A 27,330-nucleotide genomic window follows, 5' to 3' on the forward strand; every position below is an offset into this window, starting at 1 on the left:
AGCAATGGGGGAGTTTTAAAGTCATACAGAAGGTGGAAGTCCTTGTGGATGGAGGGAAAGGAATAATTCTGAAATCAGAGCCCAACACCTGCTTGTGGAGTGGAGCAGCTCATCCCCAGGTTTAAAGGCTTCAAGGAGAAGAGGAGCAAAGTGGGGTAGGGATGTGTCCCTAAAGAGGAAAAACACTCGGTACCCAAGGCAAAGCTGGATTTCCCGGCTTGGCTGGGCATGGCCAGTGTCAGGGAGCTGGAGCAGGGCACAATTCCTCACCAGTCCTGGGTGTGTCGTGTTCCACTGTGGGTTTTCCCTCCCCTTACCAGAGATGCCAAATTGAGAGGTGCACGCCCTCTCTCTGCTCCCTGGTAACATAATCCTCCTGCCCTTTCATTCTTTGGCCTGTACTCAAAGGCAGCACCATTAAAAAGAGGAAATTTAATTTGCTGGACTTGAAGCAGAAAGGCTGAAAATTGAGTGTTTTCCTGAAGGATAATGTTGAGTGATTTTTTTCCCCAACTACTAGTGGTAGTACTGTAGTTTGTTTTTACATTTTAAATTTGTAATTTTTTTTACATTTGAAATTTTAGATATACCTCCTCCCTCAGATTTCAGCTTGGGATGGAGTCCTACTCACTCTGTGGATCTCATGCAGGTATGAGGATGTAAATCCACAGCTCTGAGTGAATGATGTGCGAGTTCCTCTCCAAATAATTTTCCATTTCAGTCCTCAGGAGCAGCTGTGCTGAAAGGCTACCTGCCTTCATTTTTCATCCGAGGTGAAAAATGTATTCTTGCATGGCATTCTCTAGCTGGAGGCAGAGTACATGACACATTTCCCCCTCCCTTTTCCCTCTGTGCTTGAGCAAAAATAGAGGTGAGCAAAACACTCCTTAACTAATAGAAACAGTGTTGGCTTCTAAATGCAAAATTTGTATTTTAGGACCTCATATGAAACCAATTATATTAATGAGGGCTCCAGTTCTTAACTGGTGGTTGTTTATGACTGGGAGGGTTTCATTTCCTACTGCAGGTCTTGCACCATTGCTCCTGAAAGTGCCATCTGCCAGCTTTGGACCCAAAAATGCTCCCTGCCACTGCTGTGCAGGGAGATTCTGGCACAGCTCTGGGATGGGGAGCATGACTGCAGCTTGGGAAGCTGGGGAAATTCACCTTGTCGGTTGAGCTTATGAAAGGCTGAAATTCATTCTGTTTAATGTGGTTACTGGGGGAAAGTCAGAGTCCATGCTGTCTGCCTTAGGTGGTTTATTTAGAAATTGGATTGCTGCTGGCTTTCTGTCTTGTGAAACACATATCTGAATTTCATTCAAAATCCCTTGATTCCCAGGTAATGGGATTCTGGATGGTGAGTTAGGAGATCTAGGTTTTCCTTGTACTTCTATCGTGTTATTCCAAATGAGATTACAGGTGACACATGTCAGAACTCTGTCATTTTGTCCCCCAGAGGCGGAGCAGCACCTTTGAAAAGCACTCTGAGGTCTGATGTTGGGAGTTCCACACCCTTTCTGGACCATAACCTAACCCCAAGGTACATCTGGGTGCACTCTGTGGTTCCTGTGTATGGCATGAATTGTTACAGCTGCATTTTCTTATTTAATTACTTTTCACCTTGGGCAAAAGCATCTTTGTAAAAACACTGATAAAATAATACATGTTGTATTTAATTGTCCATGTTTGGATAAAACATTTTGTCCGTTCCAGATCAGTTTTGTTGGCCCTGTATAAGTATCCTGAAGGAGGAATAGTAAGAATAGCATCAAATGCAAGTTTTCATGTGCAAATAAAGAAGCCCATATAATTGTAAGGTTTCATTCTGATTTGCTATTCTTCTCGAAGTGTAATTTAAACCAATGAGCCATGCAATAAAGAAACTGAGGTGTGTTATCAGCATGTGATTTATTTTTTCACCTAATGAGGAGAACTGTGGAATTTTTTGAGTTTATAGATTATTCTGAACTTCTACAGTCACTTACTTTGATTATAAATGGTTTGGATGCTGAAGGCATTTTCCAAGATTTAAATATGCAGGAAAACGTCAAATTAAATCAAATTATCAGTGGTGAGACTTATTTCTCTCCTGCACCTAGGATGGTGCTCTAGAATGCCTAATTTTCCACATACTGGTGAGGTAACTGCTGTAAAAGTTGCAGGACTTGGTTATTCACATGGAAAAACTGTAAAGTCACAGTGTGGTTTGTGTTGGAAGGGACTTTAAAGCTCGTCTCATTCCAGCCCTTCCACCACCCCAGGCTGCTCCAAGGCTCGTCCAACCTTTCATTTTTGTCCAGGAGGGTCAGAGAGCCCATCCCTTGTCTTCCTTCCCTTGTGGACTCTGGTCTGGAGCTCTGCTCTCCTCAGGCCTGATGGGGATGCACCAGGGGATCACCACACTCCAGCTGCCATCTCCCCCTTGACAGCAGCACAGAGATGAGCTCCTGGAGCAATTCTTTGGCCAGAGCCTGGAGGTTTTCATGGCAGAGCCACCACAGCAGTTCATGAGGCAAAAAAATCTCAACCAAAATTACCAATGTGGCTCCAGGCTCAGGAGGGCTCTCCCAGCTGGGTGGCAGTGCTGGAGTGGAGATGGTGGCTCAGTGGTGAGGGTGATGCCTTGTAAAGGCCCAGGACGAGTTATTAATGAACAGATTTTGCTATCCTTGGTGCTGTGTGGCTACTGTTGATGCCTTGTGAAGGCTGGCCTAGAACAGAGACTGGACAGAGCTAAAGAATAAAGCAGGGATTTATTAAAAGGCCTCAGTGGAACCACCTTGGGCAGCACAAGAGACCAGCCAGGGCTGCACCCAAGATGAACCAAAATGGCCCCAAAATGCACGGCCGGGCACGGGGTCTGTCCCTGGGATCAGTTCTGCTCCATTTGCACCTTGCAGTTCATTGTCCCATTCCAGCTTTAGCCCCTGCAGTCCCACCCTGCTTGTTTTTCTCTCTCCAGCCCACGGGGTTTGTGCTCCTGGGCTGAGATTTGGATCATTTGTCCTTGGTGCCCAGCTGGAGCAGGAATTGTTTTGTCTCCCTGCTCTGTGCACAGAGCTCACCATCCCCTGATGTGAAGCCAAGACCCACACACTAAAGCAGCACAGAATGTGAAACATAGAAAAGCTAAACATGAGGCATCAAAGGTGGCAGCATGAGGTTGATGGTTGGGCTCAGTGATTTTAGGGGTCTTTTCCAGCCTTAGCAATTCTCTGATCAGGCTGCTGAGCTCACCCTGGAGCTGTTGCTGTTGGAGCCAGGGCAGGCCAGAGCTGCTGGGGTGTGGGCAGCCTTGCTCTTTGGGCATCTACTGTAGAAAACAAAGCAGGATGGAGGGGCTGCAGTGCCCAGAACTGCTGCAGCCCAGCTGCTGAGTCACACTCCCAAAGATCTGATGGAATACGTGGCATTTCTTGGCATTTTGTTGCAGGTTGCTGCCTTTAGCTATGGGCGTGGAGTGATCTTTGCAGGAGACAAGGATTGATACAGCTCGTGGTCTATCAATCAGCACCTGCTGTGCTTTTTAAACACCATTTTTGAGGGTGGATAGTGTTAAGGAAGCTGAGCACGGGGCAGCTTCTACAATGCCTTATTCCCAAAACCATGCAGCTCCTTTTGGTGCCCACTAGAAAGTAACTCGGCAGCATTAGTGATAGGACAGCTGAGGATAGAGCCGTTTTTCACATTTCTCTGGATCTGAGGTACCAACAGAAGTGTTTCCTCTTGTAGCGCGATGCATGAGTTGGGCTGAGCTCTTCTGCTGACCAATACAGCCTTTTTCTCTACAGGTATCTGCATATAATATGAATATTTTATTTATCATTTTGCATTGTGGCCAGGTGTCACTTTTGAGACATGAGCGTTGCATTCATCAAAGCTTGAGTCCTCACTTACCTCATGAGGCTTGATGGGTTTTCCTTAGTGTTATTATTTAGGTTATACAGCAGTGCTTAGAAGGAATAAATGGGCTTAAAAGCCATCTCTGCCAGCCTAAGACACCCCAGGAAGCTTTTATGTAAGTGTAGTCCTTGCTGCAGAAATAGATTAAGGAATTTCTAATTTATTTCACATTAAAAACATCCCCTCCAAATGGATCTGTATGCTCTTGATGCCATCTTAGTCTCCTGCATATTTGAGAGCTTTGAATGCATTAACAGTCTAAACCAAGTTATTACATTAATCTCATGAAATCAAAGATTCATATCTTTGACTGAAGGTAAACAACATCAGCAACAGAGAAATTGAACAGATGGAAATGTGTTTCAGAACTTGGGAGGCGTTTTTGCTGGAGATTTTTTTGTTAGATATGTTAATTCTGCTTAAGTTGAAGTTTGTAAGTTCCTGCAAAGTATTTTGTGGGGTGTACTCTGGAGATACTTCCAGCTCTTTGCAGTTTTATAATGTTAACAGTTTCAGTCTTTCTGCACTAGAAACTGCTTTTTGGGTTATCATTAACAGTTATGCATCTGTTCTTGAAAATCTGGCTGCCAACTGCAGTTGATGGAATTTGTGTCACTTCAGATTCCTTGTGTGATTTGCCTCAGCAAAGGGTTTATTTCAAGCACTGGTGCCATTTCAGCTGCAATGTCCTGTAGCGACTCCACGTCCTCCTCTATTTGTCTGGAACCAAATACATCAACAAGCACTGCAGTTTAGAAATAAAACCTCATTTTACCTCCCACTGGTCACTTTTGTGCTCTGCTGCCTCCAGGGACGTGGGGTTTTCCATGGCAGTGAGAGATTCTGGCTGGAGCAGGGCATTTGGGAGCAGTTGTGCTCTTTTACCCTTAGAACTCTGGGCTGTTTCAGGGGATGCTCTGCCCCACAGAGCAGATCTTGGAGTATCCTGGTCCCAGGCATCCCTGTGCAGCTCCCCAAAGGTGCTCAGGTAGGGATCAGGAAGGATCTGAATAAGGCACTTGTGCTATCTCCATCAAGGGTGGGCTTTGTTTTCTCAATTTCTCACTTAAAAACCTTTAAAAGTGAATTTTGACCCCTCTGCAGTTGAAGCAGAGGGAGAGTGGAAGGTTAGTTTGGGACAGTTTCCCAATAACAGAATTTAAGTAATTAACACATCCATTGGAAAAAAAAAAAAGTCTCTTGGAGCATTTGCTTTGGGTTTCCTCTGCCCACAAATAAAGACCATCTAGTTTGCTAAGCTAAATGTTGTCTTTATATTGCAGAAAATGTTGCAGAAGAGGCATGGTGTGAGGGAGTGCATGCCAGATTTCCCTTGGTACATTCATCATTATGCAGAGTTGGGGTTTGGGTTTGCTTTTCTAATTTCTTTTTCCCCTCGGTTTCTTTTCATGGAGATTGAGTAAAGAACATTCTCAGATTTTTATCTTGTTTGTTTACAATCTGGAGGCCTGCTAAGTGCAGTGTAAGGCATGAAAAGGTATTTGTGGTTGTGTTCTTTCCAAGTGGAAAACAAGCACACTGAAGCCAAACATGAGAGAAACCTGAAGGAAGAGAGAGGGAGTCAATGGTTCAGTGGCTGAGGAACAGATTATTATTATTATTATTATTATTATTATTATTATTATTATTATCCTGGATTTTACAGTATTTACTCACTGGATTTCATATGTAGCATGGAATTTTTCCCTTTTGTTGTAAACTGGGGGCTTTGTCAGCTGCAAGATTCCTGGGCTGGATTTTGCCCTTTTATGAGAACAGCACCAAGAGCTGTGATATTTCTGAGATGCTGGTGGCAGAGTGCAGCACATCCTCTCCCCTCCACTCGTGGAAATCAGTGAGTTAAGACATTTGAACTTTGAATATTTGATATTTGATCCTTTGAAGCTTGTGGTAGAAGTGTTGTTCTTTAGATGTGGTGGTGTGAAGACAGGAGAGGACAATCAGGAGAGTTTAATCCATTTTCAAATGGCTTTAGCTTCCACATCGAGTGTGTTCTCCCAGCCACACACACCTCAAAGCCTGGGCTGCAGAGCTGCAGAAATCTCCTCAGAATGATAGAATCTTATAAATTGTTTAATAAAAATGTGTTGCACTTTTGTATAGTTAAAAGCACAGACTACAGAGGGGTGAGTGATGGAGCCCAAGCCTTAGCTGAAACACTTAGGAATAGTGGTAGGAGACTTTGGAAGTAAATGTTGCCCGACTTCTACAGAATAAACACTTATCTAAGAAGCTGGAAGCAGTATAATGAAATTATATCAAAAAGGTTTTGCTTAATTAGGTGTAGCCAGCAGTTAACTGTAAAAATTTTATCTGGTGATATTTTAGAGATAACTAATTAGAAATTTCTTGAGACCACTTAGAGCTTTCTTGGGTTTTCCACTTTGGGCTCTGAGTCTGCTGCACTTTGTAATGGACAAAGTGGTTTCTTGGTTAATGGACTGAGGTTTATCTGATGTGTCATTGCTTAAAGAATTAAAGTTGTTGAACATTTAGAAAAGTTACTACTAAGCTTGGAACAGAGTTGTGTTTTTTTAAAGTGCTGAAACAAAGCCCCAGTTGTGATTTGGCATCAATGAATAGTTTGATTTGAGTAATTTTTGTTTGAATTTACAAGAAACTTTAATGACAGACTCTAATGCTGAGTTTGTCTTTTCAGGATGCAGCTGTGTATGTTTCCTTTCACCCACTCAGCACTAGATGAAAGATGAAATGCCCTATTCATGCAAAAGCACTTACATGGTACTTATGTACAGATGAGATACGTTTTTCCATCCATTTCAATGCATGTCTCACAGAGAAGGCACCGTATATGAGTCACAACAAAAAGAATTCAGATGACTCTGTTAAGATAGTAAAGTTTATGGAGAAAATTCAGCTTGGGGGTGGAGGAAAATCCCTTCTGAGCCGCTAAAAAATCAAATGAGCAGCTGCGAGCATTTACGTTGCTCTAGAATTGCCGTAACTCTATTGTGTTTAAAGCAAAGTTAAGCCTCACATAGAATGGGTCCCCTTTCAGAAAAACTGCTTATATATGAAGTGTGAAGGTGTATCAGATGAATTCTAGTTGATACCACTTGGTTGCATTATTGCATCCAAAACCATTTTACCACAGGATGAGATAAACAGGAACCGAAGACATTAAGTGATGCAAATTCTATTTATTCCATACAATGTTATTCATCCCTCAAAAGCAGCCTTAAATTAGCAGCTGATCTCTCACAACCCACAGGATTTAGAAATTTGGGCTGCATACCCCTTGCAAAGTGGCAGAAAAGTATTAGAGATCAGATGGTGGATGGAATATGTTCCTCACTTCAAATCAACCTGAGGGAGCAGCTGATAAAATCAAGGAAAATCAAATGTGTAAAAGGAACAAGATGGTAATCAGAGTAGCTCATAACTGTGAGTTATGCCCACTATTTTGCAGCATGTCAAGGCTGAAAACGCTTGGCAGGACGTTGGAAATACTCTCAGAACATTTTTCCCCCACGTGCTGGTTCTGGACCAGTAATCAATGCAAAGAGACAAAGAGCTGGGCTTAAAATATCCCTTCAGCACTGACAGATCCCCTCCTGCAAACCCAACTGTGCTGCACCAGCTCTCCTCCTCTCCCTCGGGTGACAGTCAGCTGGCACACTGACTCTAAAGGTTTATTTTCTTTTGCACAGTGAAGCGATTCCATTATCCCAGGTTGCTCCAAGCCCTGTCCAACCTGGCCCTGAGCACTTGCAGGGATGGGGAATCCACAGCTTTTTTCTGGTGCTCAGGTAGAGTGATGGAATCACTGTGCTCACCCTAATGAGCTCTGCATGGAGGGAAACCCTCGTGTCTCTGTGGAGTAAGAGCTGTTAGAATAAATTGCAGCACAATCTTTCCAGAGAGTCAATGAAGCAGCCTTGGGAGCCTGAAATTAAACAGCATTCACAGTGGATGGGAAGAGACAGGTAACTACAGAACAGCTGGGTCTGAGACATCAGCTCTGTCAATACCAGACCAATTCTTTGCCTTGGGCGTTTTCTGAAGATAAACACTTATTTATTTCTGATTACAGCCTGACTGCAGGGCGGATGAGAGCTGTATTTAGAGATGATATTTTTTTCCCTCTTGCCAACCCCCAAACCTCTTCAGTTTGTTTGATAAAAATAACTGCAGTGAAAGAGCTTCATAACAGATTCAGCCTTCGTGCTCTGTGCTTCCCTCTTGCACTCACACTCAGAGCAGGAATGTGGCTGATTTGTGGGACGAGAGTGGGATGAATTCCTTGAAAGAGCAGGCAGGTAAGAATTTCTATTATTGTAAATTATTGTGATGTCCTGTGTTGGAAATGAAACTTCAGCTGCTGCTTGGTTTTATTAAAAATGCAATACAAACATTTATGGCAAGACCAGCCTTGTCACATTCCCTTTCTGCACCTGAAGTTGGATTTCAGGTGATCCCTGTGCCTTTCCAGGCAGCTCTTAGCTTATTTTTTTCCCATAAAACAAAAGAAAGTACATAGGGCAAATTGAGACTGAGCAATTCTCACGGATATGAAATATCCGTCAATATTGCATGAATTGTTAGACCTTCTACATCTGTCTTTATCTAATTGTGGTGTTGGTGTCTCCCTGGACATTTAAATAGGTGCACTTTTTCTTAGGAAGTGGTAAAAACTACCTCCCAGTGGCATCAGTCCTTTATCCTGGCTCTTGGTGAATCAATCATTTTAATGAGGGACTGGCTGGGTTTTGTTAAATAGATGCAATTTCTGGTTGTGTTCTGAATGTCAGAACTTTCTAATGTGGCTCCAGATTTTCGGGAAAGGAATCTGTGAGCCCCACAGGATGGGTGCCTTGGTTTATCCTTGTTTCCATGGAAGGACCCCCAGGACCATGTGGGGTGTGTTGGGAGGATGCTCACAGTTATTTTGAGGATTGAAAATAAAGATACTAAACTTTGACCATGCAGAATGATCTCTGAAAGTGGATTAAAGGGGCTTTTTTGTGAAAAGAAATGCACTGGAGTAATTTATGTAAAGACTCAGTTTTTTTCTTCAGTGTGCAACTCTTTCATATTCAATATAAACCTGTCAGTGATTCTGTAGCAAGGCACTATGTGAGATGAATAGGAACTAAGGGAAGGGAAAAGATGAATTGCTGGAGCTGTTGCACATCGTAGGCAGCAAGTTTTGATCAGGAGTTGAGAAGCCAGTGTGCACTGCAGGCAGAATTCTGCTCCAAACATCCTCAGAAATGTATGAAAACAGCACTCTGCTCCCTGTTTGTACAGAGGGAGGATTTAAACACATTGATGGGAGCTCTGCCCTGACACAGGAGCTCCAGGCGTGTGCTGCCACAGGTTGGGTGGCTGCTGGTGCTGCTTTTTTTTCCTTCCAGGGTTTTTGGACCTGTATTTCTGGAGAAATTGCTGAATTGTGGTTCTGTTTTATTTTCCTGCCTGCAATTTTTATCCTGCAAGCAGCCCAAAAAGTAAGATTTTTGATTTAGACTGATTTAAATCAGATAGCATAGAAAGAAGGAGCACTGAAGTCATTAAATATAATTGGTGGGTTGGCTTTTTTCCCTGCTGGAAAAGGCTTTAATTTAAAAATGGGTAACACTGAGTTTTGTCATTTTCACATTCTCGAGGCAGACCAAACAACAGCACATCAGAACATGTGGCTGTGGCATTTTAGGAGTGCAAGGAGCTGGACCTTGGCAATTTCCAGGAACTTGCACAAGACTTGAGGTGCAATAATGCATTTCTGGGGGAGGGCACGACCCTGCTGTCACCGATCCAGGTCAGGGAGCTCCCTTTCCCAATCCCCACTCTTTTTTCCTTGCTTCCAACAATCTGTTTATTCAGGCAGTGTTTATGCCCTAGCTGAGTGGTGATTCAAGCTCAGTAACCATTTCCTGAGCATTGCAGCCCAAATAATAGAAGTCATCCTTATGTGATTGAAATGACTACTGTTATGCTGATTTTAGGGGAGTTTGCTGATATTTTCTTTTTGCATGAGGAGCAAGGAATTTGTTCCATTCTCACTTTTTATTTGGAAGTGTATGGATGAGGAAGGAGCAGATTGTGTTTGGATTAGATTCTGAGGAAGGAACCAGCTGGGTTGTGGAAGAAACCACTGTTGTTTTTTAGGCGAGATTGCTGATTCAGTGGTGATTCAGGAGGTTTTCTTTGGCTTTAAAAGCCATGAAATGCTTTCTTTAAATAAAAATTTTAGACTTGAACAAGTGTTCAGCAGTTGTTCAACAGGTTGAGTGTGTAACCATGGGCTGTGGCCACCTTTTCTTGCTTTTAGGATGTACCTGTTTTTCAATGGAGTGCCTTGAAATTGGTTCCATGGGTTTATACAGCATCTTGGGAGTTGCCTTTATTGATGATTCTTTAAAAATTACGGGATTTAAGTAAATAAAGGAGCTTCACATAACTTCAGTCTGCAGGAGGTTGCTGAGCTTTGTAATGAGTCCTGTGGCTTTTCTAAATCACTGCAATTGCTTTTTGCTTGTTTTTGTTGTTTTGTTTTGGGCTTTTTTCCCTTTTTTGTTTGCCAGAAGTTTGCAGAGCTCAGTGATTCATGATCCTCTTTTTATTGACATATCATCTTTCTGGCATCTTTCTGATTTCTCTGAGGTAAATAGATGTGAGTTCAGGCAAAGTTTATTTCCAAAAATGAAAACTTGAGGAGCCAAATGTGTCCAAGAAGCGTCAGAGAGAAAATCTACGATTATTTCTCTCTTTTCCTTACATAATGTTCTTTCTTTTTAATTTAGCTTAGATTTTATTCCTTCTACTGGGCTATTTTTTATTGAAATGGTGGAACCTGCCCACTCACAGGATGAACTTCCTCCTGCTGTACAAATACTCCCCTACCCTTGTACAAATTCTTCAGATTGTGTGCTGCCTGTAGTCTGCTTCAATTCTAACCATTTCCAGTAAGCTTGATCGCTAAAAAATACCTGTCATTGTAAGGTTTTGCAGGTTTTTTGTGTCCAGAGGTCATAAATTTATCCTGCCTGGGCTGAAGAATTGCTGTTGTACATGGAGAATGTTGCACTGAGTGATGGAGGAATGGAAAAGGAATTACATGGTTGTGCTGCACTGCTACTGAACATTCTTGGGCTTTTTCTTTCCATATGAAAATGTTATGAGGATTTCACTCCAGCAGCCTCACTTTGCCCTTTCATGTTTCCATTCCTCTTGACGTGAGTCATGGAAAGTTTGTGGTGGTAGGACTGTGGGCAGCCTTTCCCTTCCAGAGCTGCATCTCAGACTAATGACAGCCTTGTCTTCACAGGAGCTCCTCAGGGGAGACATTTCCACAGGGAAGTTCATTTCTGGAGTGTTCTGTGGGGCGTGGGATGGGCTTTGCTCCGAGATTGCAAAAAACATCAGCGGCGCAAACTGAGAACTCGATTTAAACAAACCTTCCTGATCTGGCAGGGAAGGCACTTGGGCAGAAGGAATATTTATCCAGATTAGTGGAAACAATTAGGAGACTATGGATAGAATGACATAGCTGTTACTCTAAGATATATTAAATTAGGAGCAGTGTGATGTTCCTGGCCAGATGATTCAGCAGTATTATGTTTTGACTAATCTTTTGTTTGGTTTTTTTTGGATAAAAGTGTTTAATCCTTAATTTTATAGCATCTGTAGCTTTCTAAGTAGGCTTCATCCCATCTAATCAGAGAGCTGGTGGATTATTTTCTCACTTGCCTTAGGCATCCATTTATTTTAGGTTGTGAGCTACACATCAGGACTGATTTACCTGAAATGTTCAATTCTTTTGTGTGAAGGGAGGAAACAAAGTACTGTAGCTCCACTGACATAAATTCAAGAAAACATTTATACCCCAGGATGAGAAATGTCCTCCTGGTGTACCTGAAATGTGTTTATAAGAGCTTAACAGTCACCTTTTCATGTGGTGGGAGGAGAAGCTGACTGTGATTAGAAGTAACGAGGCTACAGAAAAATGTGACCTGAGCAGCGCCAGCAAAAGTTTGATTTATCTTTATTTTAAAGAGTTTTTAAAGAAAGGCAATCATATTAAATATTAAGGAACTGGTGACCTGGAAAACAGGTCATACACATAGGTGTATATATATGTGTAAAATCTGTTCAATTTGTTTTATCTTATTCATAGAGGAGCAGAATTTTAGCTATGTGACTGAGCATAGGAAAGTAATTGTTTTTTATAGCCTGTTGGTCTCTTCTCCCCAGGGACAAGCATTAGGACAAGAGGAAATGGCCTCAATTTGCAGCAGTGGAGGGTTAGGGTGGATATTAGGGAAAATTTCTTCATCCAAAGCCCAGGGCAGTGGTGAAGTCACCATCACTGGAGGGGTTTAAGAGCTGTGTGGATGTGGCGCTTGGGGACATGGTGGCCTTGGCAGTGCTCAATTAGTGCTTGGCCTTGATGGTCTTGGAGAGCTTTTCCAACCTCAGCAATTCCATGATTCTGAGATTCTGTAGCCATTTTGGTTGCAAGCTTCCCTTACAATCCTAAAGAGAAAGGGGAGGAATTTCATGAAATGTTTATTTAATAGGAATAATACAGAATTTCAGATACTTTCCATGCAGTCAACAAAACCCGTGTGGATGATGAAAAATCTTGCATGTTTTCTTTTGAGGGGAATATCTCTTTTTACCCTATGGATGAGATGAGTAGGGCCTGGTGGGTGCTGTATTTTCAGTGCTTTGGGATGAAGTTTTGTGGTTTGCTTTTGTGGTCCCTGCCAGTGTTAGCTGCCAACCTCCTCTCCTGCATCCTGAGCCCCCAACAGCCCCTCCTGTCATGGAATTGTTCAGGAAAACTGCCATTGAAAGGTCTCACCTGTTTGCTATTAAGTTCTGTTGCATATAAATACCTTTGTTAGCTTGAGCCTGCTCCAGTTTGGAGCAAAGCCCCCTCTGGCTTCAGTGGGAATTATTGAAATCTAGGAGAGCTTTTCCTTTTTCCCTCCATTCCGCTGTGTGTCATCTTGTATATCCACGTTTCCTCCTCAGGCTATTCACAGAGATCCTGATTTTTATGAGGGGGGCTGCTTTTGGCCAAGGAGCCTGCAAAGGTTGCTGTTGATTTCTGCTCTGTGGTTAGGGCTGGCACGCATTAATGTACAGCAGACAAATGCAGTATAGACGTGATCATAAATAATTCACCCTTCCCTTCAACAAGGGGAAATTACATGCTACATTATTCAATATACAAAGACACTGCTTGTTGTGTAAAGAGAGTAATTTTCTGCCAGTGAACAGCCAGCAGCTTTGCAGCTAAAATATATAAGGAGACACACATGGTTTATTACCAGCTCAAGCCTCATAACCTTCCCTCTGCCTGCAATCCACATCCTTCTCCTCTCAGCAGTGGAATACAAAGAGCTGACGTGTGCTGGTGGCTGGGGCTGCTGGGAATGGTGGATGGAAGGAACAAAAACAGGGCACTGTAGATGTCTGGATTTCATGGGGTCAATGAGGAAAGTGAGGCCTGGGGGAAGACCATGCCCTTCTGGTGAGCATCCTTCATGCCATGGTGAAATCTTAGGGAATGAACTTCCGTCAAAAACTGCTTGGGAAAGAGAAGGGAGTGGCACTGGGGAGTTAGATCCTTTCATGTGTTTATTACAATTCAATTTTTAAATTTCATGAATGTTGACAGTGCAAAATCATGTAAAATGGTGTGTTGGCAACTAGCAACTAGCAGTTATTAAAAAAATATGAGATCAATGTGTTTGTTCTATTAGCTGAGTGATCTGTCATTGTCCTGTGATAGGGCATCAAACTGATCAGCTAATTAAGAGCCGGATGCAGTGCTTGTGCATGAGCTGGCAGAGTTACGGTTGATGGTGGAACTTTAAATTTCCCCTCATGACTGGCGTGATTAATATCTCAGCTTCACTGTAGCCTAAACATATTTCTGGCTTTTCCCCCTTGTATCAGCTTCCCGATAAACAGTTTTCTTCACCTGCCAAAGATGTAGTTAACATGGTTTTTCCTTGGCTTTGTAATATTTTTGGCAGATTTTCATGAGAAGTGTCTGCAGCTGGGAAGGGTTCAATAAATTCCAGTCCATTTTTTAACACACAAATGGACATAGGACAGAGAAGGTTATGTGGTTTTTCTAAGGTCTTGTGGTCTGCATTCATTAATGTATTTCTGATTGCTCTTTTTAAAAATTTGAGAATTGATGTCAAACACACAAAGCTGGAATTGATACCATAACCTTATCTCAGATAAATCTGTCCAGTCAGTGTCACTGAGCAGATTGCAGATGCCTGTTAGAAGAGGACTGGAAGATAAATTGGATTTTTTCTTTATTTTAAATAGCCAGTGCATAGGAATTGGTCTATGAAAATAAAAAGCAAGGAGCTGGAGACCAGAGGTCTGAGAGGGTACTGACCCATATGAATCTAATTTAATATCTCTCATTGTTCAAACTTCTGTCAAGGTCATCACAGCTTTGCTCCTTTGGAGAAGTTTTTAAGTCTGGTCTCTTCGAGAAGTCTTGCACTGATTTCTTTCCCTTTGGTTTAAATATAGTCAGTTGTGATTATGCTGTGATTTCTGTTTGCCTCATCTGGCTAAGAGAATGAACTCATTAAGGAAATGAACTTTTTTGGGGTGGAAGGAAAGCATTTTGCAAATACTTTTGTTCAATATTTATCTAATTATTCTTGGGTCCCTGAGACACAGCCTACTTGCTCTGATTGCAGGAATCCTCCAATATGTGACAGTGTTCAGTGAGAGAAACATCAGAATACACATAACTTTTACAAAAGTACTTTGTCTCATGCAAAAATGCAGGCAGAAGGATGATGATAAATGTGGGATCTGAAGTGACTGCCCCATTTGATCAGGACACTTTTGTAGGAATGAATCACGAGTTATTATCTGGAATTATAGCAATGTTGCTTAAGCATTAAAAATAGGTGTTGATAGAGCTAAAGGCAAAACAGTCAAATTGTGGGACTCATAATAGTAATGATTATACTTCTCTGATTTGGTGAGTAATAAGAGAACCCATCATTTGGTCCAGAAACCTGAGATCCTGTCATTAGCCTTTTCCTTGTGTCTGTTTTTTAATCTCTTCACTTTGCTGAATGTTTTACTCATGGCTTTTGATATTTTTTTTTGTTTGGCTTTTTATCTCCCATGTTTGAAAGGAGATTGTTACTTTATCTCTGCCTCAAACAGGGTCCTACCCACTTCAGGACTGTTCATTTAAGGTCCTCAGGAGCAGATAGAGTGCAATTATTTAAACCTGTGTCACTGGATACTGTCCAGAAATGCTCCCATATTTCAAGAGCAGATTAAGATCTGTTGGGTGGGTTAGTGAGTCGTGTAGTGTTACCTGTAGTAGCAACCAGTCACTGATGTGAGCAGATGGGTGATGGAAAATCAGGGGCAGCTCTCTGTGAACCTGGAGCCAAATGTTCCCTGGGTTTAATGTCCTGAGTGCTGTAATTAACAGGCTTGGCAAACGGCAGGCATCTCTCAAATAGAAATCTGAAATGCCTGGTGGTGGGGTGTGCTTTGCTATGGCTGTGGATGGTGTGGATATGATGCCTGGCTGTGTATAAATATCTGGGTTTGTTTCTCTAGGTTGGACCATGCATCTCTTTGGAGCCACCTCTGGGAAGATGAAGCTTCCAGCAGCAGCAACTGTAGTGTGGTTTGGAACCTGCTTGTTTTAAGGGAATCTGGAAATTTCTACCCATATTTGCCTATTCCAGCAAAAAGCAGAGGAAAATGAGTTATTTTTATTTTTTGCATATTTTCACACTACACAACAATTTTTTTCCCTTCTCATTTTGTTCAATGGGAAAAACTTGAGCCAGTTTTGTAGCTGATCCTTACTTCGCCACATTCCTCTTACTGAGCCAAATTCCTTGGAGCCACATCCAGAGAACATCTATTTTTGTGTGGTGGTGGTGGTGGTTGGGGCTTCTTTTTCTTTCTGTGACACATGTCACTTTTTATTCTGTTTTGAACCTGTCCTTTTGCATTGCTGAGTAGTTGTAGAACCACTCCAGGAACGAAATAATTTCAGACTTGCAGAAGATGACTCATATGCTTCAGAAACATTTTTATGGCTGCGCTTGGCTCATTAACGTAGGAGTTTAACAGTAGTAATATGAGGCATTGCATTAATTGCTGCATACATTTATTACCAAATGACTTGCACAGACAGTGTTTCAGATGCCGTGGACCTGACCACAATAACCAGAAGTGTCCTGTGTGCAGAGGAGAGAATAAAATCCCTTTGTACACCGACAGCAAGCAGATGAAGTGGCTCGCGGTTCTGGAAGTGAGGACTGATCACTGTGAGAGCTGGAATGGGTTTTTCTGCCTGAGGAAGGGCAAGCTCTGCAGTTTGATGTTTGGGTTGATCATAATGACTCTGGTGATGGTGTCCTACATACTGACTGGAGCCAAGCACGGCCTGCTGCTGATCCCATCTCCCTTCCACTACGGAGCTTTTGCTAGCAATCCCAGCCTAATGGACAATGAAAGCCTTAGTGACATGAAAGACTATTACCAGCCTTCAAAAATGAATATTTCATATGTAAGGGATTATCCAAGCATTAAATTAATTATTGACACCATTACTTCAAAGATAGAGTTTATAACGAGGCAGCGCCCTGATTTAGAAGAGCTGAGGAAGCAAGAGCCACATGTGAGTATGAATTGAGGCGTGTCTTAAACTGCTTTTTACATCCTTATTTCAAGGCTTGTGGATCAATCTTTTGCCTAGATATAAAAAAGTGCAACTGCTTGGATGTTCATGCAGTGATTTACACCATCTAGAGTCTCCTGATTCACAGCAGCTGAGGAGTTGATATTGGAGATCACATCCCTCTGAGTCACGGGCAGGATGGATGGGTTCTATAAATGCTCTTGACACCTGAGGCAAAAAATCAGGCAGTCTTGTGGTAGCTGTACAACATCACTGAACTTTTACCTTCTCTCATGCAAAATCATTGTGACTTACATTTACCTGTCACCAAAATGATAAATAAGAAAGGAGCCTTTCTAATAACTGCTTGCCAGGGCACCTTCCTGAAAATCGTTGCAAACCTTGTATTTCAGAGTTAAAAACTGGGAGGTAATTTGATTTGAGTATTGGGTGTTTGACTTTAAAAATCAGTTCCTGGGATTGCAGAGGAGTTGGGGCGATTATTGAGGCCCTTTGTGGCCTTAAAATAAAAGGATTTATTTCTAAATACTTGTCTCCCAGCCCAGTGGGTTGCACAGGATTTGGTTCATCAGAAGCAATGAATGGGGTCAGCTTTTTAGGTAGGAATAGTGTTCTGTCCAGGTAGTGTTTCTGTTCTCTCACCGTGCTAAGTAACAAAAGTAAGTGCTAAGTAAGAAAAGTTGATTGCTTGCTGCCTTGACTGAAACTGTTGTTCTTTATGTTGCAGATGTTTTCGGTAATTCCTAACAAATTCCTTCCAAACAGCAAGAACCCTTGTTGGTACGAGGAGTACCGCGGCAACACGACCGCCGATCCCTACGCCACCAACTCCTACGCGCTGTACTCCAAGCGCTTCCGGATCATTTTCGATTACCTCAGGAAGGTGTTCTGGAACCACCTGTACCACTACAAGGACAAGCACTACCGCCTGCGCTGCCTGCCGCACTTCTACATCATCGGGCAGCCCAAGTGCGGCACCACGGACCTGTACGACCGCCTGCGCCTGCACCCCGACGTTCGCTTCTCCGCCATCAAGGAGCCCCACTGGTGGACCAGGAAACGCTTTGGTGAGTCAGAACGCCCTCTGCCAGCCAGGATAGTTGTCCCCCTTAAAATTTTGTAAGTATTCGGGATGAGGTTTATACATTTGATGGGTGTTGGCTTGCCTAGAAACAGCTGGAGTTGGTGGTTTTGAGAAATCCAGTTGCTCCACCTGCTTTTGTTCAGTGGTGTTCTGGATTAAGCTTCTTGAGAAAATGCGCATTTCATTGGGTTTATTTGGAAAATCTAAGGGAAAACAAAACCAGTGCATAAGACCGACCTTATGAATTTATAAAGGCAAGAAGAGAAACTGTTAGGTTGTCATGGGGGAGTTGAAGAGAAGCAGGGATAGTTTTGTACTGCAAAATTCTGCAAAGCCTTTCTTACATCAATAAATGATGGGTCACACTATTTAAAATTTGAGTCCTTATGGTTCAATAAATGCAACTGTGGCAGGAGCTTCATTAGTGCCACAGCTCTGGGCAACACTGATCAGTAGAGAATAAACTGCACGAAGAAACTCTCTCACACTGGGGGCCCTGCACGTATTTTTGATCCTTTTTCTGGATGATATCATTATTTCCATCTCTGAAGGCAGACTTGACTAGCTGGGGTTGTGGCCAGCTGGAGCAAAAGGCATCCATCCCTCCTGATTGCACCTCCAAAGGGTGTCTCAGGGGTTGAGCACAGAATTTCATCCATCTGAAGTGTTTTTCTCCTTCTTCTCTCTCTCTGGGTGCTGAGGAAGGTCAGTCTTGTGGTTAGAGATTAGATGAGCTGCAGAAGACCCGTTTGAGTTTCCTAACTGCTTCCCTGTAGATGTGTCTGAGTGTTGTGCCCTCTGTATTCCACCCAGGCACTGGATTTTCCTCTTCTTGAGTCTGGCTGTTAAGTGCTGGTGTGCCCTCACTTTGTATGACTTTGGTATGAAAAATCAAAGACTTTCCAGTGATTTTACTGTTTCCAAGAGGAAGATTCTGCTTATTTTGGTGACATCTTCATTTCTGTTTCTCATTTGCTGTTGCTTTATTGCAGACAGAGGCTTTGGAACAGGAAAAACTGGCACTGGAGTGTAGATGAGGACTTTGATCACTACTTTCTTTTGGTGCTTTTCTAAGCTTCCTTGGAACGGGAAAATGATGAATTTCTGTGGCTAAAGGCAAGAAAGGACACTTTTTGAGTCATTGGGACACTGGCAGTGCTACTTCAAATTCTTTATTTCTCCTACATGTGATCTTGTCATTTCCATCTTCTTTCCCTGTGCCCTGGATCCCAGAAGCTCCTGCAGACAGGGTTTTGTTCCTTGCTTCTTGCTGAGGTGCTCACAGCCACAGAGATGGGGTTTCATGATTTTGCTGTTAAATTTTTAGTTTTCTCCCTTTGCAAGGAAAAGTTGAAAAAAGAAAGTTGCCAAACGAAATATTTTGAACATTTTCTAAATACTTTTTGTAAACTTAAGATGTAAAGCCATGTGATGAAAATGCAGCTTTGCTTTTGAGATAACTTAGTCCTGTTTGAGAAACACTGGAGGCACCAGTGTGAATGGAGGAGTGAAACCAAGTCAAGCAAAGAGAAGCATCGTGGTGCTCCTTGAAGAGCCATGAGAAGGGACTTGTTCATCCCAGTCAGCAGCTGACTGCAGGCAAAACATGGGAATTATGGAATAGTTTGGGTTGGAAGGGACCTTTAAGCCCATCCAGTGCCACCCCTGCCATGGCAGGGACACCTTCCACTGTCCCAGGCTGCTCCAAGCCCTGTCCAACCTGGCCTTGGATGCTCGCAGGGATCCAAGGGCAGCCACAACTTTTTCTCATGTTCAGATGAAGTGATGGAAAGAAGGGATTGTCAGCAAAAACTGTGGAGGATTTTGTGTTCCATGGTAGTGCTGGCAGGATAGGCTGAACCCAACTGATACCTTAAACTAAAATGTTTTACACCTCCACTTACATTAACCTCAACATAAATGTTTGGAATGAATTTTAGAGGTGGTAATGCACCCAGCCTCACTTCAGCAAGACTGGGCTCACTAAAGCTCTGAACCTGACCTACCAAACAGCAGAAGAATGTAAAAAATCAGGCTGGAGTGCATCTAACTTGAGAAGAAGGGTGAATTTGAATTCCTGTCTCTGTCCTGGCATCCACAAGCCTTCCACTTGCAGAGTCTTGTGGTCAGCCACTGGAGACCAAGTGCTGCTCCTTGAAGAGAACATTCTTTGCATAATTCAGGTTTTTTTGAAGTTGTTTTGTAAAGCTGGAGAATGAAGAAACATTGCAGAGCTCGTGGTCTCATGGGAGAGGGATCTGTAGGAATGACCTTCTGATCATCTCAGCTCTCTGCCACTGAGAATGAAAGATCAAGTTTATTCCTGGTGGCTCAGTCCTTTAATTCTGCCTTTAAAGTACATTACCTAATGGTTACTATTTGAAAATTAAGAAAAGAAAACCAGAGGATATGACAAACACTCTCACAAGTGAAACTGAGACAGCCAGCAAGTGGCTATGACTCCTATGCTCCTGGCTATTAACTTGGTTTGGTTTCTTACACTTAAGCTGGATAAGAAAGTCTCTTTGTTCAATGGCATCCTCTGATTCAGTGGATTTCTGTGAGACTGACTAATTTCAGCTGAGGTTAAACAGCCCTCTGGGGAGGCCCCATTTCACAAATCACTCCTTTCCCTTCTGCTGGGATGGTTGATGCTCCACAGGACTTTGTCTCAGCTTGACTGTCTCTCTCTGCTGGCTCCTTGCCACTGTTTCTGTTCCCAGGAGTGGGGTGGCAACAAACCAAGGCTGTCTGTAGCACCACTCTTGCACTTTCACCCCCCCCCCCCCAAAACAAGTCAAAATATGCTGTTGAACTTTCTCCTACCCTCATTAAATCCCACTTTTCCTGAAGGGGAAAATCAGAGGCAATGGACAAAAGAACTCCCTTGCTGAGCTTTCCTCTCACATAATTGATAATTATTGACCTTGTGGGAACAAGAAAGGGAGAGCTGAGAAGTCCTGTGTGGGGAGCATGTGCAGCAAATGGAGAAGTGAGACTAGATTTGGAAACAGGAGTGGGAAAAGGAGTATAAAAATCACAGGATGCAGCTGAAGATGCTGAGAAACGCAGGGGGAAGGTGATACTGAACTCAAGGAGAGGAGAAAAACAAGATACTACCGTGGAGCGTTATTTGCATACCTGTGAAAGGAAAAAACCCATGAATGATTTCCCAGTGTGTGTTCATTTGCATATTTGGCATCAGAGCCTGTGCTCAATCTCAAAACAGTAAATCTAGTGGGAGTCCAATATTACTGCAATTTACATGGGTGCAAATGGAAGCAGAATCTTATCTTCTATATTCCTTCCAAAAGCTAAATTTAGAAGAAGATAAATCCAAGCTCATTCATGCAGGGACTACAAAACAGAGCACTTAAAATATTTCCTATCACTGCGAATTTATGGTGTAATCATTCAGTATCTCAGATCTCAGCCACTTCATTACCGGCACTTTTATCTGAGGGTTGCACTTGGTCGGTCTGGTCTCGTGCTGATGTTGGCTGGCTTGGGGCCAACCACCTTGGTTTGCACCAGTGGTTAGCCTTGCCCTGTTGCTGTCATAATTGCTGATTTTAATTCTCCTTTTCTGGCTGTTTTTCCTCAGGAATCATCCGGCTGAGGGACGGGTTTCACGACCGCTACCCGGTGGAGGATTACCTAGACCTGTTCGACCTGGCAGCACATCAGATCCAGAGCGTGCTGCAGAGTGATGCAGTGAAGGAGCATGGCAAGAGGAACAACATCATCATTGGTAGGGCAAAAACGGCCCCAAATTCTGTGTAGCTCCATCCACACTGACACTGCTCAGAGCTGAGGCACCAGAGGGGGATTTTGTGGCTGGTTCTCAGCACAGAGCCCCTGGTGTTCTCTTCTCTGGAAGCTCTTGGCTTTTTTTCCCTTCTTTCTTTGTTAAGAAGCTGTGATTATCTTCAGAAAATTCCTGAGCAAATGCTGTATATCTGATGAGCATCAGCATTTAATTTATCAGTTTGTTTGGTTTTTTCCCCCAAGAATGAGAATGACTTTGGTGATTTGTTCAAACACAGTTTCCATTTTGTTTTCACAGAACCATTTAGGTTGGAAAAGCCCTCTAAGATCATCACTCCCATCCATTCCCCCAGCACTTCCAAGGTCACCACTAACTCATGTCCCCAAGTGCCACATAAACTTTAAGCACCATTATGAGGGGATTGCCTGTAGTGCTGGGATTGTGGCTTCACTTCCAAATGCTGGAGCAATGTCTGGGGTAAATCAGTAACTGTGGTGCTATGACACACACTGGGTGCTGCAGAAATCCTGGAGCTGCTGGGAAATGTGGTAGCAAAAGCTCCCAGTGGCTCTTAAGCTCCAACAGAAGAAATTGATATAATTAGTTGGTGTTAAATTACCTAATTACCACTAAGAATGGTCTAAAAGTGCTGTTTTATTGTACTTTGTGGAAGTCCATGGTGAGCACTGGGCTCACAGGAGGGATCCCTGGATTGATTTCCATGACATCCTCTGGGCTCATCTGCTCTGGCCTATGGTGTGCTGGTTTACAGTGCCCATGAGGAACATCACAAACTTCTAAATTCTGCTTTTGCTGTCTGCTAAAACCGGAAAAGTGAGGGGATGGGAATTTTACCAGTCTTATTTCACAGGGAAATCAGACACATTCCTTGCAAAAAGTAGTTGTGAAAGTGACAGTTCCCTGTCAAAAGGAGACTTTTCAAGTAGGCTTGAAGCCACAATTCTACAGAAAATAGAGACAAGATTTTACTGCCTGCCCTCAGAATTACTGGGGGTTTGGTGTCATTATAACCTAAAATTTTAACCTGTTGCTGGCTGGATGAGATGGTGATGATGCCTTAGGTTGGTTAAACCAGAGCCTTGTCTGAGTCACATTTCTTCAATACTTCCCCAGCCTCCATTTAAGTCCATCATTCACTTTATTAAACATTGCAACACTCAGCAATACTTACAAGATGGGGTTCTTAAGAAATGCTGCCATCAAGGACATCTGCAGATTTTCCTGCTACTTACAATAATATCTCCTGTCCTTTGATGGGTGAAGTGCTTATACTAATTAAATTCACTAATCTAATTGGCAACGTGCATCTTTGATTACCCACCTCCAGTTGCAGCTTTTTGTAGGGTTCACTTTGTGTTTCTTTTTCCTGTGGTCTCATTTCTTGTTTCATTAAGGTTCTGCTGGGTTTTCTTATTAAGTTTACAGGAAAAGTCTTGAATGATTATAGTCATTAAGGCAGTCTTTTATGACCTTGGTAAAAAACCAAACAAAGCCATCTAGCCTAAAATGAATCTGTATGAAAATCAGGTTTTCTCATAATCTTCCTTTTCTTATTTCAGATGACTGTAAAGAAAAATCAAATTAAAACTGTAAATATTTCAGTAGTTCATCATGTTATATTATTTTAAAAAGTGAGGCTTCTTTGGATATTAAACCTAGTGGATAATAACTGCATTTTCCTAAAAAAAAACCCCATTATCTGTTTAGAGATGAACCCCAGAGGACAGGGCTGATCCAGCCCGAGGCGTTCTAAACAGGATTTGTTTATGTGGAATCATTAATAAGATAAATTCAGAGGAATGACTTGTGAAAACACAATATGATGCTAATCCATTAATGACTGAATGAGGAGGTTATGCACCATTCTTTAGGCAATTTAATAATTCATGTGATCTTTAAGTCCATGAGAAAAAAAGCCAAATCAGTTGCACCGGCGTAATTAAACGCAATTAATTGTTGGTGATTAATTTATCTCATGTTTAGTATGGCTTGTTCTCTTTGCAGGTATTAAACCTGTATTATATTATAATTACATATAATTATAATTATATATATAATATATAACATATATATAAAATATATATTATTCTATATTATATATTTTATATAATATATATTTTATATAAAATATAGAATAGATTTATATGTTATATATATAATTTTTATATATATATATATATAACATATATAATATAATTATATAATATAATTATATTATATTAAACCAAAACCAAACACTGTCAAATTGTCAGAAAAATTTTTGTTTGCCTGCCACAGGAAATTAAAATTTTGAAAGTCAGCAGGGACCAGAATGGTTATTATATTTTTTTAAATATATATATTTTTTCCCCTTTGTTAAATTCATTACAGTCACCTTGTGGGAAGATTTTGCCTCTTGAGCCCAGGTTTTGCTGGAGCAGCTCCTTGAGCCCTGTTAATGCTTTAGCATGGATTGGTTTTGTGCCTGTGATCTTGGGTTGGACTTAACAATCTTGGAGGTCTTCTCCAACCTTTATGATTATGGGATTTGTGTCCCTGCCTTGTGTCCTGCCTGCAGATTTGAGGTGGTGGAATTCACATTTTCTGTGGAATGTGGGCTCTGATGTTAGGAGAATCTGCCATTTATGTGTAAATGCACTGGGGTTTTTTGTGGTTCCCGCTGCAGCAGTGTGGGGAGGTGTCTGCACATTTGGCCATGCTGATTGGGATAAATCCAACAGAACACCTGAGGTGATCAGGGAACAGAGCAGAGAGCTGAGCAGGATGAGCAGATCCAGTCCAGACCGGAATAGGTGGCTGGATGGGGTCACAGATTTTAATTAATTACCTTTCCATGATCGATGCAAACACTTTTGAGGGAGCTGTTGGAGGCTGTGCCTGCCAGGGGCTGGAGCAGGGACTTCCCAAGGTCCCCCCCATGCCTGCAGTGCCCTCCCCAGCAAATCCTTCCCCCTGCTTTCCCCACATCCTGGTGGTCAGCAGAGCTTTCTGTGGCAGGGCTGTCCCAGCTCCTGGCCTCTGCTTAATCCCTTGTGTTTCTGCCTCACCCAGCGTGGGAGCTGGGCTAATTGAGTTTTAATTGACAAGTGGAAGCCTGCTGTGATTAGGCAGTGCTTTGGCTAATTAATTTAGAATGGAAGAGCGGAGCTGTTGTGGACACCCAGCTACAGCCAATGGAGCTGATCTCCTCCTCCTGAAGAGAGGCAAAATGAACGTGACAGAAGATTAATGTGTTTTGTAACAACTCCCAGACTTTATTAATGAATCACATTATGTTCAGCCCAAGTTTGGAGCCAGTACCTTTCTCATGTTGTGCTTTGTCCATCTTTTTAAATCTTTATTGGGCTTTCCCAGCAGAGGAAGGAAGAAAAAAATAGGGAAATAATGTACAAGTCCATAAGCCTACAACATTATTATTTTTTTAATCTCCTTCCCTTTGATTTGGAAAACCTCATTAGCAAGAGTTAGCTTTCATTAGACTGTCAGAGTGTGTAAGTCCCCAAAAAGCTTCTGCACATGTTTTATTGAACAGTACTGTGTCACATAAATGCCGGGATTGCTTAAAAAGACAGAGAAGGTTACAAAATTCAAAACAACATATCAGATCATTTATTTAGCAGCTGAACCATCATATATCTCACTCTGGCAGAGATTTTTACTGAATATATTTCTCCCTGTAGCATTGCATTCCGAGTGAGCTTCTTCAGACACTGAAGATACCAGAATCTGATATTTTACCAAAGTGTGCTATTTATTCTATAAACCCTTTGTCTATTTATAAATAGTTGACTTGTTCTACATGAATAATTATATAAAAAATAATCTTTCAAACCTTAATGACGCATCTCAGCTGCTTTTTAAATATTTCTTATATGCTCAGTGATTCTCCTGATTATGTTTTCCACAGTGTTGATCAGCAGGGGTGATGGATGGTTTCCACATTCTTCTGTGGGAAATTTTACAATTTGTTAGCAAGCTGCTTCTCTGAGATTGGGAGCAATAAGGCCAACCTGTGGGTGCTACAAAGAGCATTGCAAGGCTTCAGCAGGGACAAACTCCTGCCTCCTCAAGGCTGGGTTGGATGGAGTTTGGAGCCTCCTGGCGCAGTGGAAGGGCTGGGAACAAGATGATCTTTGAGATCCCTTCCAGCCCAGATCATTCTGTGATTCCATTATTTCCATGACTGGAAAAGGTGCTAAACCCTGAGCAGTCCATTCCAGCCCAAATTAAATCTATTTGCATGTGTTGGCCACCAGCAGGAAGCAGTGTGGTCATGGAGAGCAGCATTTCAGGTGGAATTGCATAAAACCTGCCTTGAGCATCCCTGCATTCCCAAAGGACAGGGCAGTGGGGTTGCTGCAGCTCTGGGAGCTTCAGCCACAGCAGTCTGCAAGAACCAGGGTGTGCTGGAATTCATTTTGAGTCAATTTTGATCTGCCTTATAACACTTAAAAACTCAGCCAATTTCCACTCCAGCATGAAGAATGGACTGAGTTAGCAGCAGAGATGCTTTTCATTTCCAGGGGAGGCCAGTGCCTCGACAATGTGGGACAACAACGCTTGGATTTTCTTCTATGACAACAGCACTGAAGGAGAACCTCCCTTCCTAATCCAGGATTTTATCCATGCCTTCCAACCAAATGCCAAACTTATCATCATGCTGAGGGACCCTGTTGAAAGGTGAGCATGAAAATTTTCTTGTATAATAATATTTTCAGCTCTCACTCTGTTGCATGCAAGTCAATACTCAGTAAATACTCACGTGGTGTTTGAGAGCTACTTGGTTGTGACAAGAGGGGTTTTATTCTGTGTATTTTGGCACAGGTAACAGTGATAATGTTTTAAAGAGAGGCATGTGAGTGTGAATGCCATGAGTGCCATGCCTGGACTCCTGAGCTACTCTGAAGAAAAGAATTTTTATGTTTCCAAATGCAATCTAATGCCATTACCTGAGCTAATGTGCCCTGGTTCTCAGCAGGGCTCTTTAGACTAGAAGGGCCCTGTGTCTCCAGATCTCAGCAGCAGTAGTCCTGGGAAATGTTTCATTTCATTTAAGTAGTAAAATCTATGTTTTCATGGGGTTTGCAGTTTAAACTGATTAAATAATAATGATTAAGAATGATTAAATAGCTCCAGAGTCAGCAAATGATACAATTTTTAAAAACTCTTTCAAGTGCTTAGTGGGACAGTCATGTGAAGTTTCACTGGGCATTTGTAGCTTGCACAACAACTACAGGAGTTCATCCTTGGTCTTCCTAACACTGTTTGCAGGGAAAGGGCTGGGCTTTTCCCGAGGTATGGGCTGTTATAAATGGCTGTGGAGAGTCAGGAATGCCCAGCTTTCCACTTGCATTTCACTTTTTCTCTCCAGTCTTCCTCCAGATTTCTGGCTCATTCCTTCCCACTGTGTCCTCTGAAGCAGGATAATGATGATGAAGGGGAAGGAAAGGGAAAGGGAAAGGAAAGGAAAGGAAAAAGGAAAGGAAAAAGGAAAAGAAAAAGGAAAGGAGAAAGGAAAGGAAAGGAAAGGAAAGGAAAGGAAAGGAAAGGAAAGGAAAGGAAAGGAAAGGAAAGGAAAGGAAAGGAAAGGAAAGGAAAGGAAGATGGGATGGTGGGGATGAAGATGATGATGGGGGATACAGGTGTGATGGTGGGGGGATAGCGGTGATGGTGAGGATGAAGATGATGGTGGGTGACGCCGGCAATTTATATACAGACACGAATTTAGATACAGCCAAACTACACAGCTCTATTGTTCTATTTGTCATGTCTTCTCTACAGCTTAGATATTTTTTCTGCTATTTTAGCACTGTTCACAATTCCGCTGTATCTGAAGCC

The 27,330-nt window shown here is 42.3% G+C and overlaps 1 protein-coding gene across 3 annotated transcripts in view; it reads left to right on the forward strand.

Annotated features, from left to right (window-relative positions):
* The window catches only part of CHST15 (carbohydrate sulfotransferase 15), a 45,876-nt gene that overhangs the window by 10,212 nt on the left and 8,334 nt on the right, over positions 1 to 27,330 (forward strand). The window contains exons 1-5 of one of the 3 annotated variants that reach the window (XM_054277334.1): positions 7,715 to 7,874; positions 15,523 to 16,597; positions 17,346 to 17,685; positions 21,307 to 21,453; positions 26,016 to 26,172. In XM_054277334.1, coding sequence (XP_054133309.1) covers positions 16,055 to 16,597; positions 17,346 to 17,685; positions 21,307 to 21,453; positions 26,016 to 26,172 — 1,187 coding nt within the window. In that variant the 5' untranslated portion in view covers positions 7,715 to 7,874; positions 15,523 to 16,054. Of the gene's footprint in view, positions 1 to 7,714; positions 7,875 to 8,122; positions 8,208 to 15,522; positions 16,598 to 17,345; positions 17,686 to 21,306; positions 21,454 to 26,015; positions 26,173 to 27,330 lie in introns of those variants that run through there. The other 2 variants (XM_054277332.1, XM_054277333.1) reach the window with 2 other exon arrangements.

Source organism: Melozone crissalis, unplaced genomic scaffold (assembly GCF_028551555.1).
Source record: "Melozone crissalis strain CALT ecotype California unplaced genomic scaffold, PUWL_Pcris_2 ptg000019l_1, whole genome shotgun sequence".
Classification (NCBI taxonomy): domain Eukaryota; kingdom Metazoa; phylum Chordata; class Aves; order Passeriformes; family Passerellidae; genus Melozone; species Melozone crissalis.